The sequence below is a fragment of the Pan paniscus genome, chromosome 9, assembly GCF_029289425.2.
Source record: "Pan paniscus chromosome 9, NHGRI_mPanPan1-v2.0_pri, whole genome shotgun sequence".
Lineage (NCBI taxonomy): Eukaryota > Metazoa > Chordata > Mammalia > Primates > Hominidae > Pan > Pan paniscus.
In genome coordinates, this window is record NC_073258.2 from 69349489 (window position 1) to 69371289 (window position 21801).

General features: G+C 53.2%; 1 protein-coding gene across 3 annotated transcripts in view; it reads left to right on the top strand.

The window, feature by feature from the left end:
• The window catches only part of LRP5 (LDL receptor related protein 5), a 137648-nt gene that overhangs the window by 83936 nt on the left and 31911 nt on the right, over positions 1–21801 (top strand). For 2 of the 3 annotated variants that reach the window (XM_034933196.4, XM_063608621.1), the window contains exons 8-13: positions 6868–7084; positions 9737–10026; positions 13079–13305; positions 14601–14785; positions 16860–17183; positions 19509–19708. In XM_034933196.4, the coding sequence (XP_034789087.1) occupies positions 6868–7084; positions 9737–10026; positions 13079–13305; positions 14601–14785; positions 16860–17183; positions 19509–19708 (1443 nt within the window). Of the gene's footprint in view, positions 1–6867; positions 7085–7729; positions 7803–9736; positions 10027–13078; positions 13306–14600; positions 14786–16859; positions 17184–19508; positions 19709–21801 lie in introns of those variants that run through there. The other variant, XM_008954187.6, reaches the window with a different exon arrangement.

The window sequence follows — 21801 nt, forward strand, 5'->3', positions numbered from 1 at the left end:
CCAGCAGCCTGACTGACACACACAGGGGTTTTAGCCCCATCCTGCGACCAGCTGTTGCCATCATCAGTGACAGCTGGGAGTGGCGGTGGCTCCAGCCCTGGGCACCCTCCCCACCTGCTGGGGCCCACCCAGGGCAGTCCTGACACCTACAGGTTGCTTGGAGCCACATCCGAGTCCTGCCCCACCACGTGTGAAGCCCGAGTGGTCGTGGGCTGAGGTCCCCTGATTGCGTCCCCACTTCCCTTCTGCTTCACATAGCTGCCTCTTCTCACCGTTTTTCCAGCCTCCTGGGCTAGGAATTCCAGTGTTGTGCTGGCTTTGCCCCAGGACACCTCCTTAGCCCTCTTCCTGAGTCTAGAGCCCCGGGGGTTGGAAGTTCTGGCCCCTGGGACACCTGCAGCCACACTCAGCTTCTGCTGTGAGCCTCCAGCATGCCCCTCAGGACCAAGCCCTCACGTTCTTGCCTCCCCGCCCACCTGGGCTCAGCCAGGGGAAGGCCTGGCTGGGAGCGTCTCCCCTCTGCCCTGCCCTTCTCCCCTCTACCCTGCCCTTCTCTCCTCTGCCCCGCCATGGCTTTTATATCCTGTGCCACAAGACACGGCTGTGTGTGAAAGTGGCAGGGTCTGGCATCTCTGTGGGTCTCTGAGGCCCACGCTCCAGTGCCACTCTTCCCACCCGCTGGCCGTGCCCTCATGCTGGAGGGACAGCCCAGCCCTCTCCCGAAGCCCAGCCCCATGTGCCCAGCTGCCCCCGGCCCTCTCCCCTGGAAGCCGGGGTCACTCCAGCTGTATGCCATGGTGGGGACATCCTGCTTCCTTGGCCTGCCAGGGAAGGTCCTCTTTCCAAATGGCGACACCTGGTCCCTGCCTGGAGGCTGGAAGCTGTGGCCCTTGTATGCCCCTCCAAGGTCTGTGCGCTCGGTTGGCCCGAGTTCCCATCACCGTCGTCATCATCACCATCATCATTGTCATTTCGCTTGTCTGTGAGCTGGCCTGGTCTCCCAGAGCAGAGACCCTCTGAGGTCCAGCCTGAGTTGGGGTCTCCGTGCTGACCCCTGACGGGGATTCGGGACGTACCAGGTCTGGGTCAGGAGTGACCCCCAAACCTCGTGCCCTTTGACAGGCACCCCTGACTTTTGCTAAGTGGGTGGAGGTGACATCACTCACAGCGGGAGTGATGGGACAGGGTCTGTTGGCTGCACTGTGCTCCCAGGGATCTGGGGAGAGGCTATACCCCTGGGCTTTGGCACTGCAGAGCCGTGTGTGTTTGTGTGTGTGTGTGTGTGTGTTTGCGTGCGCGCACATGTGTATAAGATCTTTTTTTATTACATGAAGCAAGATAACTGTTGCTGTTTCCTTTTGGGTTTTGTGTTCGACAGAGTGGGGTACTTCTTCCCTCAGACAACAGAACTCTCCCCTTTAAACACGTGCTGTCAGAGGGTGGGTCTTGGGCTCATGTCTGTTTGCACAGCCGAGTCAGAGGAAACACAGGGTTCTTCATAAAAACACTGCACAGCAGGCGACTGTCCAGAGTCAGCCTGCAGGATGGCAGCAGCCCTGCCCCTCAGAGCACAGCTAGGGTGGGCTGCTTTGGGATCTCCCGTCATTCCCTCCCAGCTGGCAGCCGGCGGCCGGCCCATTCCTTGGTGTGCTGGTCAGGGGGGCGTGCGCCTGCTCTGCTCACCCTGGGAATGGGACAGAAGCTGGCAGCTCGGAGAGGATAGGGCTGGACCCTTTGGTGGCCTCTGGCTGGACCATCTCATTGTCCTCAGACACAGCCTCTCGGGTCTAGTTTCATTTCCTGAAAAACAAGTGCACAGAACTAGAGCAGGAGTCGAGAGCTACGGCCCCCGGGCCAGATCCAGCCCTGCCGCCTGTTTTCACACCATGCTCAAGCTGAGTGGGTTTTACATTTTTTAATTACTTGAAAAAAAAAAAATCCAAAGGAGGTTTCATGACCCATGAAAATTATATGGAATTCAAAAAAAAATTATATGGAATTCAAATTTCAGTGTCCATAAATAATTTCTTGAGACAGAGTCTCGCTCTGTCACCCAGGCTGGAGTGCAGTGCTATGGCATGGCTCGCTGTACCCTTGACCTCCCAGGCTCAAGCGATCCTCCTGTCTCAGCCTCCTGAGTAGCTGGGACTACAGGTGTGTGCCACCAAGCCCGGCTAATTTTTTTTTAATTTTAGTAAAGACAGGGTCTTTCTATGTTGCCCAGGCTTTTCTGGAACTCCATCTTGGCCTCCCAAAGTGCTGGGATTACAGGCTCGAGCCACGGAGCCCAGCCTGTTTTTGTTTTTTCACTGATAAAGTTTTGCCGGGTGTGGTAGTGTGTGCCTATAGCGATTTGGGAGGCTGAGGTGGGAGGATTGCTTAAGCCCAGGAGTTTGAGGCTGGGCTCAAGTGATCAGGAGGTGAACTATGATCATGTCATTGCATTCCAGCCTGGGTGACAGAGCAAGAACCTATCTCTTAAAAATATATATTTAAAAAGTATTGGGTGTGGTGGCTCACGCCTGTGGTCCCAACTACTTAGGCATCTGAGGTGGGAGGATCGCTTGAGCCCAGGAGTTTGAGATTGCAGCGAGCCAAGATCGTGCCACTACACTCCAGCCTGGGTGACAGAGCCCAGACCCTGCCTCTTTAAAAAAAAACATGTATTGGAACACAGCCATGCCCGTTCAGTCACATGCTCCCCATGCTGCTTTCTGCTCCAGAGACCCTTATGGCCTGAAAGCTGAAAATATTTTCTATCCTTTACAAAAAAGTTTGCTGACCTCTGTCCTGGAAAATTCATCTCCCAAGTTCTCTTCCGGCACTGGCGTTCCTGGGTGTCCTAAATTTGGCCCCTGTTATTTCTGAACTCTGTTTTGGCTCTGTTCCCTCCCAGGAGCCAGGACAGGCACGTTCTCTGCATCTTGTCCCCTGACGCCCAGAGGCTTGGCTCAGCTCAGGCATTCTTGGAAATATCTGGCTCCAGGAAAGGCAGAGGCCTCCTGAGTCGGCCCAGAGGGAACCTGCCCCAGGTCTGGGGGAGGCCTGACCCAGCAGAGTGGCTTTTGCCGATGGGTTGGGCCGGTCAAGGTGTGCTGAAAGTTGTCCTCAGAAGGCCACTTTGGGATTCCTTCCTCCAGTATTAGAGCAACTGAGAACTGCTCATTGCAAGCCTGATGTTTTCCCAGTTGGCCGGGTCCACCGGGTGCCCCAGGATTCTGGAATCTGGGTGGAAAGTAGGGGGCTTGGGGGAGTGTCCTGGGTTCTGGAATCCAGGTGACAAGTGGTGAGGTTCAGGGAGTGGCTTCTGAGCAACCATAGGGGTCTCTGTGGGAGGCTCTGCCCATCCAGGAGATTCCACAGGCCCTGCCGGCCCAGAGCCAGCGTCTTGCGCTTGCCGAGGCTACAGCCAGCCCCAGCCGGGTGGAACAGCCCGTCGCCTCCTCTCACTTTGTTTTGGGGCCACCTGGGAGTGTGGAGCAAGGGTAGAGAGGGAGGAAGTGGCTGCTGGCCGCTGCCCAGCACCCTTGTTTGCCTTGGGCCCTCTGTGGGCTCCTTTTTATTGCTCTTCAATGAAGCCAGGGAAATGGACTTCCTCGCCTCACTTCAGTTCAACATGTCTGCAAGTTTGGTATTAAAATTAAGAAAGTGTGGAAATAGAGCAAGAAGAGAAAAATCTCTCCAAGAGATAATAGTGACCTCTGAGCTGGGCGCGGTGGCTCACGCCTGTAAATCCCAATACTTTGGGAGGCTGAGGCGGGCAGATCACCTGAGGTCGGGAGTTTGTGACCGGCCTGACCAAGATGGAGAAACCCCGTCTCTACTAAAAATAAATAAATAAATAAATAAATAAATAAATAAATACATACAAAATTAGCCAGGCATGGTGGCGCCTGCCTATAATCCCAGCTAAGGCAGGAGAATCGCTTGAACCTGGGAGGCAGAGGTTGCAGTGAGCCAAGATCACGCCATTGCACTCTAGTCTGGGCAACAAGAGTGAAACTCCGTCTCAAAAAAAATAAATAAATAATAAATAAAAATAGTGACCTCTGGCCAGGTGCGGCAGCTCGTACCCGTAATCCCAGCACTTTGGAAGGAAGGCCGAGATGGGCAGATTGCTTTAGCACAGGAGTTTGAGACCAGCCTGGCCAACATGGTGGAACCCCATCTCTACAAAAATAGAATAAAATTTAAGAGGTAATAGTGACCTTTTGGTAGATCGAAAACTGGATTGCTTTCTTTTTCTAAATGCTGATTCTTTTCTTTGTGGTGTTTGTGTTCTGTGCCGATGTCCCTCCCCCAGCCCTGTTATTGTGAGTGGAAGAAGGGGCAAGGGTTCGCCCGCTACTGTGAGCCCCTCCTCTCACGCTGGGTGTCCTTGGAGAAGCCTGCACTTCCTCATTGTACACCAGGGCTGGGTCCCTCCCTGGAGTGGTTCTGTGCTGCTGGGATGGGGCCAACCCCTCAGGTATTTTCTGAGTGTCACACAGAGGCGTATGCATTCATGGCCTTTGCGTGTCTTCCTGTTGTGGAGGCAAAAACGTGAAGAACCCTAGATGATTTTGGGACCAGGGCTCCATCACCTGCTGTTTATTGCACACCGGAGCATCCAGGCATGGGTGGAGAGCTCAGACTTCCAGGCACGGTCGCAGGGGCTGGTCTAACCATGTTCCCGCCCGCCTGCTCATCAGAACCGCCTGTTGGGAGCTGTTATCATGATCCTGTACCTGGGCCCTGGAACTGCCTGTTGGGGGCTGTTATCATGATCCCATACCTGGGCCCTGGGCCATCCGATTCTGACTTAATTGCTCCAGGTCGGGGCCAGGCTGTTGTTTGCTGTTTTGTTGTTTCTTCTGTGATGTTAGCCACTGGGCTAATCTGAGCCCCTCAGTTACAGGTGGAGAAACTGAGACCCATGGGGGTGCAAGGACTTGCCGAGGACCCAGAGCCCCTTGGGGGCAGAGCTGAGGCGGGGCCTGGCTTTGGGTCCCAGAGCTTCCAGTCCCCTTCCCACTCTCCTAACAGCTTTTTTTTTTGAGACAAGATCTCACCCTGTCACCCAGGCTGGAGTGCAATGGCATGATCTCGGCTCACTGCAATCTTCGCTAGCTGCGTTCCAGCGATTCTCCTGCCTCAGCCTCCCGAGCAGCTGGGATTACAGGTGTGTGCCGCCATGCCCAGCTCGTTTTTTTTTGTACTTTTAGTAGAGATGGGGTTTCACCATGTTGGCCAGGCTGATCTCGAACTCCTGACCTCAAATGATCCGCCTGCCTCGGCCTCCCAAAGTGCTAGGATTACAGGCTGGGATTACACTGTGCCTGGCCCTAGCAGCTTTGTCCTGTGCCATCCAACAACAGATGACCGAAGTCTTTGTTTCTTAACATGCATTCCATCTGCCTTACAGTTTTGCCACCTGCAAAACAGAGGACTTGTCGCTTTTCTGGTAAGCTGGAAATGTAATCTGGTAGCAGGAGGCCTGTGGAAGCTTGCCTTTAATGGCCTCGTGTCTCTTTCATCCTGTCCTGAGAGCCGGAGAACTTGGATGTTGCGCCTAACCCAACCTTCCTGTTAACATACAGTTCTGCAGGCTCATGGATCATCAGAAGCACGTCCTATCTCACGCGGCTGTATGCTTCCGTTGGTTCAGGTGTTTTTACCTTGACAGTATTTTCTCCTCGGTGGCTTTTGCGGTGGTTGCTTTTAATCAGCATTGACTCTTCAAGAAAAATATTTAGCTGCTACATCTCAGAGGAGACAGGGTGGAAAGCATCTGAGACCTGCAGGCTCAGACTTAGAACCAGAAGTGCCCTCAGAGTTCATCCGGCCCTGACCCAGCGGGAAATGAGTTCACAGAGAAGCGGGAGAACTTTGCCCCAGGCCCTGCCGTTGCTCATAACTGCCCCAGGTCCTTACATTTGCTCCAGGTCCTGCCCCAGGCCCTGCAGTTGCTCATAACTGCCCCAGGTCCTTACATTTGCTCCAGGTCCTGCCCCAGGCCCTGCAGTTGCTCATAACTGCCCCAGGTCCTTACATTTGCTCCAGGTCCTGCCCCAGGTCCTGCAGTTGCTCTGTGTGGTGGGTGTGATCTGGAGCCCTCCGCCCATTGCTGCATCTGGGGCAGGCATTGCTAATTGATCCCAGGACTCCTTCCTGCAGAGCACGCCCTGGTTCTCCAGGCAGCCGCTGCCTGTCAGCCTGCAGTGGTTCGGGAGAGGACACCTGCTTGCCTGGTCTGTTCCAAATCTTGCTTCTCATCCCAGCACAGGTAGGGGGTGCTATAGGAAAGGGATCCTCAGCTGGCCCTGTCACTGCTCTATCAGCTGGGGACGTGGCATCCTAGTGAAAACATCATGGCCGGGCGCGGTGGCTCACGCCTGGAATCCCAGCACTTTGGGAGGCTGAGGAGGGTGGATCACTTGAGGTCAGAAGTTCGAGACCAGCCTGGTCAACATGGTGAAACCCCATCTCTACTAAAAATACAAAAATTCGCCAGGTGTGGTGGCGGGTACCTGTAATCTGAGCTACTCGGGAGGCTGAGGCAGGAGAATCGCTTGAACCTGGGAGGCGGAGCTTGCAGTGAGCCGAGATCTTGCCACTGCACTCCAGCCTGGGCAACAGAGTGAGACTCTGTCTCAAAATCTCAAACAAACAAAAACAAACAAACAAACAAAGTGTCATTTATCCAGCACCCCTGGGGAACCATGATACCTGGTGTTTTATGGTACCTGGCAAGGTGCAGGTGAAGTTGCGGCTCTTGGGCATTGAACCCGTCTTGTTTGGGGCAGCTCAGGCCCCAGGCAGGGTCAGGGTTGGCTCTCGTTGGTGTGGCCCTGGCCCATCCAGACCTGTATTTCTGCCGTCCTGCAGGTGATCAATGTTGATGGGACGAAGAGGCGGACCCTCCTGGAGGACAAGCTCCCGCACATTTTCGGGTTCACGCTGCTGGGGGACTTCATCTACTGGACTGACTGGCAGCGCCGCAGCATCGAGCGGGTGCACAAGGTCAAGGCCAGCCGGGACGTCATCATTGACCAGCTGCCTGACCTGATGGGGCTCAAAGCTGTGAATGTGGCCAAGGTCGTTGGTGAGTCCAGGGGGGCCCCAAGCCATGGCTCACCCATGCAGACTTGCATGAGGAGGAAGTGACGGGTCCATGCCTGGGCATAAGTGTTGAGCTCAGGTGCCCCGACCTGGGGAAGGGCAGGACAGGAAAGGTGACAGTATCTGGCCAAGGACAGATGGGAAGGGACCAAGGGAGCTGATTAGGGAGTGGTTATGGACTAGGAATGTCGGTAACAATGGTTAGAAAGTGACTAACATTTGTTGAGCACCTGCTGTGTGCCCGGCCCTGGCCGGGAGCCTTCGTGCCCAGAGTGACCCCGTCTGCAAATGTAGTTCCTTGCCCTACTCGCACTGGGGAGCAGGACGCAGAGCTGTGCAACTCACAGGTGCCAAGCTCAGGACTCCCTCCTGGGTCTGCCTGGGCTGGGCTGTGCTTGTTGCCCCTGTGGCCCACGCATGTGCACCTTCCACCTGAAAGCCAGGATCTTCAGGACGCTCCCCGAGGAGGTCGTTGTCTGGCACAATGATTTGTCTCTTCCTGAAAAGGTGACAGAGTTACACTGGAGAGAGCAGCATCCAGGTGCGGCAGGGACAGGCCTGGGGCTCGCGGGCAGGGGCTCTGTGTCCTGCCGGGGTCCCGCACTGCACCTGCTTGTCAGAGGCACTCAGTCAATCTTTGCTGATGAAGGATGAGAGGACAGAGGACGTGATGCTTGCTGCTGCATTGCCTGCAGTCCTGGGTGAGATGCCCGGGTTGACTCTACTGCCCGTCAGGTGGATGTGATGTCAGATCCCCGGCTTTAAAATACGAGGGAGCTGGGAATTGAGGGAGCAGGTTGGGGCAGAAAGCACAGCCCCGTGGAAGCCTGGAGCTGAGGCAGTGTGGGCGACCCCTGGAGCAGTGAGTGCTTCCTTCATGGCCTTCATCGCACCCTGCAGTCCTCATGTAGGGGATGCAATCCATGAATTTAGTTTTCCTAGCCTCCTTTAAAAACGCGTTAATGCTGGGGCCGGGGCAGTGCAGTGGCTCACATCTGAAATCCCACCACTTTGGGAGGCTGAGGCAGGCAGATCACTTGAGGTCAGGAGATTGAGACCAGCCTGGCCAACATGGTGAAACCCCATCTCTACTAAAAGTACAAAAAAAAAAAAAATTAGTCTGGGTGTGGTATCACACGCCTATAATCTCACTACTCGAGAGGCTGAGGCAGGAGAATTGCTTGAACCCAGGAGGTAGAGGTTGTAGTGAGCCCGTATCGTACCACTGCCCTCCACCTGGGCAATAGAGCGAGACTGTCTCAAAAAGAAAAAAAAAAAAAAGAACATTTATGCCAGGTGTGGTGGCTCATGCCTGAAATCCCAGAACTTTGGAAGACTGAGGCAGGAGGATCACTTGAGCCCAGAAATTTGAGAGTGTCTTCCCTGGGCAACATAGAGAGACCTCATCTCTACCAGAAAAAAAAAAATTAGCCCGGCATGGTGGCATGTCCCTGTGGTCCTAGCTACTTAGGGGGCTGACGTGGCAGGATCACCTGAGTCTGGAGGCAGAGGTTGAAGTGAGCTGAGATCATGCCACTGCACTCCAGCCTGGGTGACAGACAGAGACCCTGTCTCAAAAAAAAAAAAAAAAAAAAAAAAAAGCATTTACTATCCACCATGGAAGGTGAGACTGACCTGTGAGTGATTATTCAAAGAACAAAAAATAAACCCCAGAGATAAGACAAAAGGGTGCCTCCATGGGGGTGTGATTTAAAGCTGAGAAATTGGGCTTCTTCCCCCTCCCCTCTCACCCCATGGTTTGCTAAAGGAGATGGGAAAAAGGATTCTTTTTTTGGCTGAAATATTTAACACTAAATTAAAGCCAATTTTAACAGCACTTTGGTTGATGAGTGAAATTAACAGACTGGCCAAAAATAAACGAACGGTCTGTACTATGTGAAAAAGAGGCAGCTTTGGCCATGCTGGGCCAATGTGAGTTTTCAGGGTTGCTGGGAATGTCTGTGAATCGGAGGAAGGGCCTAGCTGGGACTCTCAGGAGCCGAGGCCCTGAGGGGCAACTTGCCTGGTCCCTGCCCCGAGGCGTTAACTGCTTTCTTCCTGGGCCGGATCGCAGGCCCTGAGGCTGGACCACTGGGCTGGCACTCTTGCCGAGCTGCTCCCTGACTTCCTGACCATGCTCCTTTCAGCAGCCTCGCTGCACTTTAGTTTCCTTGAATGAAAAATGGGGATGAGAATAGCTCCTACCTCCAAGGTGAATGGAGTGAGTTCGGACAGGTGACTCCCTGGGACCAGTGCCTGGCGCCTGACAAGGTCCAGTCAGAGCCCGCACTGCTGTTACTGATACCCTTGGCTGTACCAGGGGAGAACTTGGTTGCCATTGCCAGGTGTTCTCCCACCACCCCCACTACTGTCCCTGTTTGATGTGTGGCGGGAATAAAGCTGTGCACATTGGAGCTTTTGGCACATCCTGGCTTTCAGGTGAAAGGTGCGTGTGTGTTTGAGGGTTTAGCCTGGCCAACCCAGCCATGAGGTCGGACCCGACCCGGGGGTGAGTCCTGAGCTCGGCACCCCTGAGCTGTGTGGCTCACGGCAGCATTCACTGTGTGGCTTGGCCGCACCCCTTTCCCTGCTGGGCTGTTGATGTTTAGACTGGAACCTCTGTGTTCGCTTCCAGGAACCAACCCGTGTGCGGACAGGAACGGGGGGTGCAGCCACCTGTGCTTCTTCACACCCCACGCAACCCGGTGTGGCTGCCCCATCGGCCTGGAGCTGCTGAGTGACATGAAGACCTGCATCGTGCCTGAGGCCTTCTTGGTCTTCACCAGCAGAGCCGCCATCCACAGGATCTCCCTCGAGACCAATAACAACGACGTGGCCATCCCGCTTACGGGCGTCAAGGAGGCCTCAGCCCTGGACTTTGATGTGTCCAACAACCACATCTACTGGACAGACGTCAGCCTGAAGGTAGCGTGGGCCAGAACGTGCACACAGGCAGCCTTTATGGGAAAACCTTGCCTCTGTTCCTGCCTCAAAGGCTTCAGACACTTTTCTTAAAGCACTATCGTATTTATTGTAACGCAGTTCAAGCTAATCAAATATGAGCAAGCCTATTTAAAAAAAAAAAGATGATTATAATGAGCAAGTCCGGTAGACACACACAAGGGCTTTTGTGAAATGCTTGTGTGAATGTGAAATGTTTGTTGTCTGTTGAGCTTGACTTCAGACACCCCACCCACTCCCTTGTCGGTGCCCGTTTGCTCAGCAGACTCTTTCTTCATTTATAGTGCAAATGTAAACATCCAGGACAAATACAGGAAGACTTTTTTTTTTTTTTGAGACAGAGTCTTGCTCTGTTGCCCAGGCTGGAGTACCGTAGCGTGAGCTCAGCTCACTGCAACCTCCGCCTCCCAGGTTCAAGCGATTCTTCTGCCTCAGCCTCCTGAGTAGCTGGGACTACAGACACGCACCACCACACCCAGCTAATTTTTTAAATATTTTTAGTAGAGACAGGGTTTCATCATGTTGGCCAGGCTGGTCTTGAACTCCTGACCTCAGGTGATCTGCCCGCCTCGGCCTCCCAAAGTGCTGAGATAACAGGTGTGAGCCACCGTGCCCCGCCTAGGAAAACTTTTTGCCTTCTAAAGAAGAGTTTAGCAAACTAGTCCGTGGGCTGGCCTTCTGATTCTGTAAAGAAAGTTTGATTGGTGGCTGGGTGCGGTGGCTCACACCTGTAATCCCAGCACTTTGGGAGGCCGAGGTGGGCGGATCACCTGAGGTCGGGAGTTCGAGACCAGCCTCACCAACGTGGAGAAACCCCGTCTCTACTAAAAATACAAAAAAAAAATTAACCGGGCATGGCGGCGCCTGCCTGTAATCGCAGCTACTCGGGAGGCTGAAGCAGGAGAATTGCTTGAACCTGGGAGGCGGAGGTTGTGGTGAGCCGAGATGGCACCATTGCACTCCAGCCTGGGCAACAAAAGTGAAACTCCGTCTCAGAAAAAAAAAAGTTTGATTGGTGTAACCAAAGCGCATTTGTTTATGGATTGTCTGTGGCAGCTTTTGTTCTGCCGAGATGAGTTGTGACAGATCTGTATGGGCTCTAAAGCCTAAAACATGTGCCATCCGCCCCTTTACAGAAAAAGTGTGCTGACCTCTGTTCTAAAGTATGGGACAACTACAATGTTTGCTCATTTATTATTCTATGATTTGTTTTCTGCTTTTTGTTGTTGTTGAGATAGGGTTTCCCTCTGTCACTCAGGCTGGAGTGCAGTGGTGTAATCTCAGCTCACTGCAGCCTCGACCTCCTGGGCTCTAGTGATCCTCTCATCTCAGCCTCCCTAGTAGCTGGGACTACAGGCACACACCACCACTCCTGGCTGATTTTTTTTTTGTGTGGAGACAGGGTTTCCGCATGTTGCCCAGGCTGGTTTCAAACTCCTAGGCTCAAACGCCCACCTCAGCCTCCCAAAGTGCTGGGATTACAGGCGTGAGCCACCATGCCCAGCCTATTCTACTGTTTGTATTACATAGCTTTAAAAGATTTTTTATGACTTTAAGTCACAAGGGTTCTTTGTAGAAAAAAAATATATATAGAAAAGTATAAAAAGAAAGTAAAAATTGTCCATAACCTCTCCAGCCAGAGACGACCATTGCTGACACCTCAGCATATTGCCTTTAAGTCTTTTTTCTCTAAGATAGCATTTCTCATCATCACAGTCATATGCTACGCAGAATTCTGTATCCTGATTTTTTCACTTGACATTACAACAGGTATTTGATGGCGCTGTGACAAACTCTTTGGCACAATCTTTTAAACGTATGAAATACTCCACTGCACAGATGTTCGCTTTTAGGCTTAACTGTTCTTTTATTTTGCGTGTGCTGGTTACAGCTGGGCACAGTGGCTCATGCCTGTAATCACAACACTTTGAGAGGCTGAGGCAGGAGGATCACTTGAGCCCAGAAGTTTGAGACCGGCCTGGGCAACATAGTGAGACCCCATCTCTACAAAAAACTTTTTTAATAAGTCGGGCGTAGTGGTGCATAGCTGTAGTCCCAGCCACAAAGGAGGCTGAGTTGGGAGGATTGCTTGAGCCCCAGGAGGTTGATGCTGCAGTGACCTGAGATTACTCCACTGTACTCCAACCTGAGCGACACAGCAAGACTTGTCTGGGGAAAAAAAAAAAAAAATATATATATATATATATATATATATACACGCACACACACATAATATAAAAATATATATTTATGTAATATATAATATAAAAATATATATTTATAAAATTTATAAATTATATTTATAAGTAAATATATAATATATAATATAAAAAATATATTATATAATATATAATATTAAAATATATAATATAAAAATATATATTTATAAATAATATATAATACATACTTATAAGTATATATTTAAAATATATGTAATGTATATTTTTAAATGTATGATATATAATATACATTTATAAATACACATTTATATTATTTTATATAAAATATATATAAAATCTCCAAGTTGCTCTTTCCAAAAAGGTGTCTTGCTGCATTTCAAACATTCATTTAAAAACTTGAATGCTGGTGATCTGGTCCAGAATGTGTTCAGTAGCTGCTGCCAGTGGCCAAGCATCTCGGGAGATGTCTACAAAACACGCTGGTTCTGGCCTGGCGTGGTGGCTCACGCCTGTAATCTCAGCACTTTGGGAGGCTGAGGCAGGTGGATCACCTGAGGTCTGGATTTCGAGACCAGCCTTGCCAGCTTGGTGAAACCCCATCTCTACTAAGAATACAAAAAAATTAGCCAGGCATGGTGGCATATGCCTGTAATCCCACCTACTTGGGAGGCTAAGGCTGGAGAATCGCTTGAACCCAGGGGGCAGAGGTTGCAGTGAGCCGAGATCGCACCATTGCACTCCAGGCTGGGCAAGAAGAGCGAAACTCCGTCTCAAAAAAAAAAAAAAAAGACGCTGGTTCCTAAAATGTGGCCCTTTTCCTCCTCACCTGCTGCCAGACCATCAGCCGCGCCTTCATGAACGGGAGCTCGGTGGAGCACGTGGTGGAGTTTGGCCTTGACTACCCCGAGGGCATGGCCGTTGACTGGATGGGCAAGAACCTCTACTGGGCCGACACTGGGACCAACAGAATCGAAGTGGCGCGGCTGGACGGGCAGTTCCGGCAAGTCCTCGTGTGGAGGGACTTGGACAACCCGAGGTCGCTGGCCCTGGATCCCACCAAGGGGTAAGTGTTTGCCTGTCCCATGCGTCCTTGTGTTCACCTCGTATGAGACAGTGCGGGGGTGCCAACTGGGCAAGGTGGCAGGCTGTCCGTGTGGCCCTCGGTGATTAGAACTGTACTGACATCATTAGCCTTGATGGTGGCCAGGACTGGTAGGACCCTCAGAGGTCATGGAGTTCCTTCGTGGAGCGGGTGCTGAGGCTGTATCAGGCACAGTGCTGGCTGCTTTCACCTGGGCCATCTCACCGAAGCGTCCATGGAGCCTGCGTAGGGTGGGTATCTGTGTCGATTTTACAGATGCAGAAACAGGCTCAGAGAAACCGAGTGACTTCCCTAAGGTCACATACCCAGTTAGAGCAGAGCTGGGCCAGGAAGTGCTGTCTCAGGCTCCCGACGAGGCCTCCTTGCTTTGCACTCTTGCCAAAACCATGATCCAGAACTGACTTTGAGGTCCCCGGACCTCAGGCTCCTCCGAAATGGCCTCTTGGAGGCTGCTGAGCCACAGCTTAGGACCCACCTCGAGAGGCAAATGTGCTTTGAGCTGCCAGGCATCCTGGGGGCCCTGCCTTGGGCACGGGGTTCAGACAGGCCCCAGATGTGTGGGGCGTCTTTCTGGACTTGAGTTTTCTTTTCTGTATGGTGGACACAGTGCTCACCCCGTAAAGCACCTGTGATGTGTGCAGCAGCCCAATCCCTGCCTGTCGCCTGTTCTGCTAGGGAAGGAAGGAAGACTTCAGGATGGCAGGACAACAGAAAGAGGTCCAGGTTTTAGAGCAAGGGCAGGTCAAACTTAGAAAATTCTGGAATGAGGATGTGCATTTCCTCTTCTGGATCTGCTAAAAGAAGAGGGAAGGAGGGGCTGCTGGGGGAGGAGCCCAGAGCCGAGTTTACATCCGGATCCCGCAAGGCCTCCCCTGCCCTGAGGTCTTGTTTTGTGATGTGCTTGTGTCCATCCTGGTTTCTGCCGTGTCCCCAGCATCTGGCCAAGCTTAGGTGGATGTTCCAGCACACACTCACCCTGTCTGTGCACCTGTTTTTGTGTCCGTAAATGGGTATTTACTCGCCTTACGAGTGAGCCACTGTGGGAATTCAGGGAGGTGGCGCAGTGACCACCCCTGGAGGGATATGTGTGTGGCAGGGGGCAAGGGTCTCGCCCTTCCCTGCTTCCTGCGCGTGGCTTTCTCCAGGACGGGGAGGGCTGAGCTGAAGAGGTGGGGACAGTTGCGTCCCCCCGCCACCCACTGTCCTGCGGTGAGAGCGGACTCACTGAGCCTGCCCTTCTCCCTTGTGCCTTCCAGCTACATCTACTGGACCGAGTGGGGCGGCAAGCCGAGGATCGTGCGGGCCTTCATGGACGGGACCAACTGCATGACGCTGGTGGACAAGGTGGGCCGGGCCAACGACCTCACCATTGACTACGCTGACCAGCGCCTTTACTGGACCGACCTGGACACCAACATGATCGAGTCGTCCAACATGCTGGGTGAGGGCCGGGCCGGGGCCTTCTGGTCATGGAGGGCGGGGCAGCTGGGCGTTGGCCACCTCCCAGCCTCGCCGCACGTACCCTGTGGCCTGCAAGTTCCCCAACCTGGCAGGAGCTGTGGCCACACCCACGACTGCCCAGCAGCCTCACCCTCTGCTGTGGGAGTTGTCCCCGTCCACCCCTGGGTGCCTTTGCTGCAGTTATGTCGGGAGAGGCTCTGGTGACAGCTGTTTCCTGTGCACCTGCTGGGCACCAGGTCCCAGCTAATCCCTGTGCCAGGACTCTAATTTGACCCTAACACACATGGTGGTTTTCATTGCTGGGGAAGCTGAGGCCTGAGGAAGTCACATGACTTGCCTTAGGTCACAGAGCTGGTGAGTTCAGGATCCCCCAGAGATACCAGGGCCAGCACTCGATCCCCATCCAGCCCTGAGCCCCACCGTGTGCTGGGATTGTGCTGGGAGTGTCCACACGCCCGGGACCCCAGGGCTGGTGCTCTCATCTCCTTTTTCCAGATCATGAGAATGAGGCTCAGGGAAGTTTGAAAAAAACCTATCCCAAGTCACACAGCAACAGGAGCAGGATTTGAACCCAGAAAAGGGGACCGCACACTCTGTTCTGCTAGAGTAGTTAGCTGTCCTGGGTGATATGGCAGGTGACAGGGGCAACTGTGCTTAACAAAGGAACCCCCATCCCCCCTGCCAAGTTGGGAGACTAGAAGGTCAGGGGCAGAAGCTCTGAAGGGCCAGGTGCAGTGGCTGACACCTCTAATCCCAGCACTTTGTGAGGCCAAGGCGGGCAGATGATTTGAGCCCGGGAGTTCAAGATCAGCCTGGGTAATGTAGTGAGACGCCATCTCTACAAAAAAATTTTTTAAAAATTAGCTGGGCATGGTGGTTCATGCCTGTAGTCCAAGCTACTTGGGAGGCTCAGGTGGGAGGATTGCTTGAGCCCAGGAGGTTGAGGTTGTGGTGAGCTGTGATCATGCCACTGCACTCCAGCCTGGGCAATAGAGTGAGACCGTCTCCAAAAAAAAAAAAAAGAAGAAGAAGAAGAAGCTCTGAGGCTCCAAGTCCCCAGGCACCCCTTGGCTTGAGGGCAGACAAGGGAGGAGAGGGTCACCTGGGCAGCCCTGACTTTTGTCCCCTGGCAGAGGGACCTTCAGTGACCTTGGCCCTAGGAGAGCCTCTGAGCACGTCAGCCATGTCGAACCGCTCAGGAAGGGCAGCAAGAATTTGGCTTCTGACCTCTGCCTCTCCTACTCGCCATCTGCACTGGGTGTGGTTGTGCCCATTTTACAGATGAGGAGGCTGGGGCATCGACCAGCTGAATGCCTTGTCCCAGGTACTGCATAGGCAGAGCTGGCAGTTGAACCCCGTGTCCTGGTTGTCGCTGGGGGTGGGCTGCACCCTGACTTGTGAGGCCAGTAGCAAGGTTTGCACGTGACTTCATGACCATCACCCAGCTCTGCAGCACATCCCGTGACCCAGCTCATCCAGGCCACATGCAAACCTGTTGCCAGGCGAGAAACCAGTCACAGCACAGCTGTGGTTGCCTGAAATGATTAAGCTCATTAATCACCCCGGAGTGAGGACAGACTCAGATGAAAACCAGCAAAAGCCCTGGAAACTCATGTGACCCTGCCAATGAGGGCGGCCATGTGCATTGCAGCCTGGCCGTCACTCCGCGGTACGTGTTTTGGACTTAAATGCTCCGGATGTTTACTGAGTGCTTGATTAATAACATGGAAGGCCTGGGCTCATTGCTGTGGGAGTGAAGGATGCACAGCCAGGCCTGACATGATGAGAACAAGAACCTGGAGTCTCGCTGCCTGGGTGGTAATCCTGGCCCTGCCACTTAGCAACTGTGTGACTGTAGCCAGGTCACTTAATTTTGCTAGATCCTGCCTGCGCTTCAGTGGATCTTGCTGGTTTTCCAAGGTGGCCAAACACTTTAAGGCATTCATGTGGTTGCTAGGCTGCAGGGTTGAACCCTGGCTCACCCCGCAGGGCGCCGTGTGCTCTGTGGCCTGGCTGTGCCGTTGCTGACACCGTGCCCGTGTGTGTTCATGCAGGTCAGGAGCGGGTCGTGATTGCCGACGATCTCCCGCACCCGTTCGGTCTGACGCAGTACAGCGATTATATCTACTGGACAGACTGGAATCTGCACAGCATTGAGCGGGCCGACAAGACTAGCGGCCGGAACCGCACCCTCATCCAGGGCCACCTGGACTTCGTGATGGACATCCTGGTGTTCCACTCCTCCCGCCAGGATGGCCTCAATGACTGTATGCACAACAACGGGCAGTGTGGGCAGCTGTGCCTTGCCATCCCCGGTGGCCACCGCTGCGGCTGCGCCTCACACTACACCCTGGACCCCAGCAGCCGCAACTGCAGCCGTAAGTGCCTCATGGTCCCCCGCACCTCACTCCCTCGTTAGATCAGGCTGGTTCTGGGAGCTGACGCTGAAAGGAGCTTCTCATCTGGGGTTCCTGGGTGTACATAGATGGTTGGGTAGGTTGTGCACTGCACAAGCTGCATGATGCTACCTGGGGGTCCAGGTCCAGGCTGGATGGACTTGTTGCTTCATCAGGACATAGATAAATGGCCAAAACTCCTCAGCTGGAAGGTCCTGGGCAGGATCTTTGGGTGTGAAAACCAGTCACAGGGGAAGGGTGCTTGCTCATACTGCCAGCACAGTGCTGAGTGCTTTCCATAGCGCTCGTTTACTCCTCAAGCCTGGAGGGTGGGGAGTAGCATGGTCCCATTTCACGTACAAGGAACCGATGCACAGAGAGGTGTGGCAACCCATCCAAGGCCATACAACTGGGGTGGGTTGAGCCGGGGTTGACTGTGGCAGGCTGGCTCAAGAGTCCCTGCTCCTGAACCCTTGCCAGGCAGCCTGGCATCAGCTCGGGGAATTTTTGCCCTGACCCTCGGAAGCAGGTGGGCCTCTTTGTTCTCATGTCAGTGATGAGAAGAGTGACTTTCCTATGGCCCCTCTGGAGTACAGGTGTTTCCTGTTGGCGGGCTCTTCCCCCATGACATCAGCAGCGAGCTGGTTATGATTCCCTACGCAGAACTTGATAGTTTATAAAGCTCTTTGTCATCCAGGCCCCGTTGGAGTCTCACGCAGACCTGGTCGCAGGCGGGGCTGGTCTTGCCTGTCCCAGCTGCATGGATGGGGAACTTGAGGCTTGCAAAGGTTAAGGGGCTGTTCGAGGCCCAGGCTGGCAGGAGATGGGCCTGGGCCAGAGTCTGGGACTTCCCATGCCTGGGCTGTCTTTGGTCCTGTTGCTCACCATCCCTCCCTGGGGCCATGACCTTAGAGAGCCAAATGGAGGTGCAGGTAACCCACGGCAAGGAGGGGTTGCCATGACTCAGAGTCCCCGTCCTGTGGCCGGCAGTACCTGGTGCAACGACTTGGATTTCAGACCAGCCACTGTAGCCCGCTGACGGTGCGCTCGAAGTGCCACAGCTTCTGAAGCCAGGCAGGACTCAGGCCAGGAGACTCTGTTAGCTGCTGAGAGGGAGAGGCCAACGGATGTTCTGGTCCTGCTAGAGAGCTGGTTCTTCGGATCCTGGTACCAGTGCACTGAGAGGAGGCCCAGCTTGATTCTGGGGCTGCCTTGTGGTGGCATGTGCTGCTCACTGACACCCTCGAGGAGTGTCTTCTCTCGGGCTTGTTGACTTTGCCCGGTTTTCCGCAGTTCACTGGTGCACACATAGGCACATAGCAAACCGCACACACAGTCGTGGGTATGAGTTTCACTACATTCCACCACCAGTGTTCACTACCATTACCTGCCTTCCGTCTTAAGTGTTCATCATTTAAAAATAAATTTATTGGGCTGGACGTGGTGGCTCATGACTGTTATCCCAGCACTTTGGGAGGCTGAGGCGGGCAGATCACCTGAGGTCAGGAGTTCAAGACCAGCCTGGCCAATATGGTAAAACTCCATCTCTACTAAAAATACAAAATTAGCCAGGCATGGTGGGGCATGCCTATAATCCCAGCTACTTGGGAGGCTGAGAGAGGAGAATCGCTTGAACTTGGGAGGTGGAAGTTTCAAGTGAGCTCATTTTGTGCCACTGCACTCCAGCCTGGGCAACAAGAGCGAAACTCCATCTCAAATGAATGAATGAATGAATGAATGAATGAATGAATGAATGGCAGGGCGTAGTGGCTCACACCTGTAATCCCAGCACTTTGGGAGGCCAAGGCGGGCGGATGACAAGGTCAGGAGATCGAGACCATCCTGGCTAACACGGTGAAACCCGTCTCTACTAAAAATACAAAAAATGAGCCAGGCGTGGTGACGGGCGCCTGTAGTCCCAGCTACTCAGGAGGCTGAGGCAGGAGAATGGTGTGAATCCGAGAGGCAGAGCTTGCAGTGAGCCCAGGTAGCACCACTGCAGTCCAGCGTGGGCAACAGTGCGAGACTCCATCTCAAAAAAAAATAAATAAATAAAAGAAAAATAAATTTATGATCTATTTCAAAAATAACACATGTACTTTGAAACAGCAGAGACACATATGACACGGAGAGTGAAATTCCCCATAGCGCACCCCCAAGAGACAGCCCTGGTCCCCCCGTCTTTCCCGTGGACCTCCAGCGGGGCAGATGCTGAGCCGCCTGTTGTCGAGTGGCGTGCTATCCCGTCCTCCAGCTCCTCTGTGGCTTACAGACACCCACCTGCAGCCCTGTCTTTGCCTCCTCTAGCGCCCACCACCTTCTTGCTGTTCAGCCAGAAATCTGCCATCAGTCGGATGATCCCGGACGACCAGCACAGCCCGGATCTCATCCTGCCCCTGCATGGACTGAGGAACGTCAAAGCCATCGACTATGACCCACTGGACAAGTTCATCTACTGGGTGGATGGGCGCCAGAACATCAAGCGAGCCAAGGACGACGGGACCCAGGCAGGTGCCCTGTGGGAAGGGTGCGGGGTGTGCTTCCCAAGGCGCTCCTCTTGCTGGTTTCCAGTCTGCTGCCCCTGTCCTTAGCAGAGGGAGGAAACAGAGGATGGCTCTGGGTGAATGATGACTTGGGCTTCGATTATGTAGTCACAGGGTATGACCCTGAGATGTGTGGAACCCCGAGACTGTGATTATATGTAGAAACTGGGTTTCCCCGTTGTTTAAGTAGTCATGGTGGGGTCAGACCCCACAGGACTTTTGTCTTTTCAAGAAAGAAAATGGTCGTGTGTCATGCAGGGGTAGTTGGTACTGGTTAATCCAGGTTTATCCTTTATTTTGTGGCAACTGTACAGTCATTTCTGCTACAATGCAGTATATGCTCTTCTGAAAGTCACCTATGCAAAATTGCACAGTAAAAATGACACAACTCATAGGGAAAGCGGGGCCAGGGCACAGCCCTCAAAATCTCCATCAATGACATGTAAGAAAAGAGAGGAACCTGGGAAATAGCAAAGTGCCTTTTGCACATTAAATGGTTAGCTATATCCCACAATACTGTGCATTCGTAAACGTTAATGCTGCAATAAATACGGCACTTCACCTTGGGAAGATCTGGAGTTGGCTTATGAGTGTGGAAGGGTGTAGCGCGTGAGTTTTTGTGAAACACTGGAAGGAGGATTGTGGGAAATCAAATGGAAAGTTCTCACCCCAGGCGTGGAGAAGAGTGGGTCATGGCCCCAGCAGTGAGCCCAGGGAGGTCAGAGACGGAGGTGTGTGTGTGGGTGTGACCCTGCGCATTTCCCTGCCGGCTGTAGTTTTTTGCATTCGCTTAATGTTTCTCGTGGAGGAAATTGTGCATGAGCAAATGTGAAACCGTGCTGTGCTCAAATTGTCCTAATACATCATTGCATTGAAACAGATTGGCTTTTTTTTTTTTTTTTTGAGATGGAGTCTCACTCTGTCACCAGCCTGGAGTGCAGTGGCATGATCTTGGCTCACTGCAACCTTTGCCTCCTATGTTCAAGTGATTTTCCTGCCTCAGCCTCCTGAGTACCTGGGATTACAGGCATGAGCCACCGCGGCCGGCCAGATTTGCATTTTTGAAACAACTGCTAGGCTGGGCGCGGTGGCTCACACCTGTAATCCCAGCACTGTGGGAGGCCAAGGCAGGTGGATCACCTGAGGTCAGGGGTTCGAGACCAGCCTGGCCAACATGGTGAAACCCCGTCTCTACTGAAAATACAAAAATCAGCTGGGTGTGGTGGCGGGTGCCTGTAATCCCAGCTACTCAGGAGGCTGAGGCAGGAGAATTGCTTGAACCCAGGAGGCAGAGGTTGCGGTGAGCCGAGATCGCACCATTGCACTCCAGCCTGGGCAACAAGAGCAAAACTCCGTCTCAAAAAATAAAAAATAGAAAAACAAGTGCTGTAGCGGAAGTGAGCACTTTGCGGAGTCAGGCTTGTGTGGCCTGTTCCACGAATGATGTGCTCACGGCGGCCTCAGGCCCACCTGGAGTCTGCAGCATGGGGCACAACAGGTTCATTAGTGTAGAATTCCAGGACAGGCCTGGCTCCTAAGCAGCCTTCTTTTACAAAAACTGCAGAGCCCACCTGTATCATAGCACTTTGGGAGGCTGAAGTGGGTGGATCACGAGGTCAGGAGCTCAAGACCAGCCTGGCCAATATGGTGAAACCCCATCTCTACTAAATATACGAAAATTAGCTGGGTGTGGTGGCACGCGCCTGTAGTCCCAGCTACTCGGGAGGCTGAGGCAGAATTGCTTGAACCTGGGAGGTGGAGGTTGCAGGGATCTGAGACCACGTCATTGCACTCCAGCCTGGGCAACAGAGCGAGACGCCATCTCAAAAAAAAAAAAAACCTACAGAGCCACACGGCCTCTTTCTCCACCGAGTGTTGGTGTGGGAGCTTGTGTTATTGTGGTGAAATCTTGGTACTTTCTTGAGGCAGAGAGAGGCTGAGCGCCTGGAGAGACTTTCACATGGGTCGCCATGTCCACCGTCAGTTTCGCTGTTGTGCTCCCCATCTGAAGGCTGGTGCCGTCCAGACAGGCTGGACGCCCCTTTCCACCAGATCCT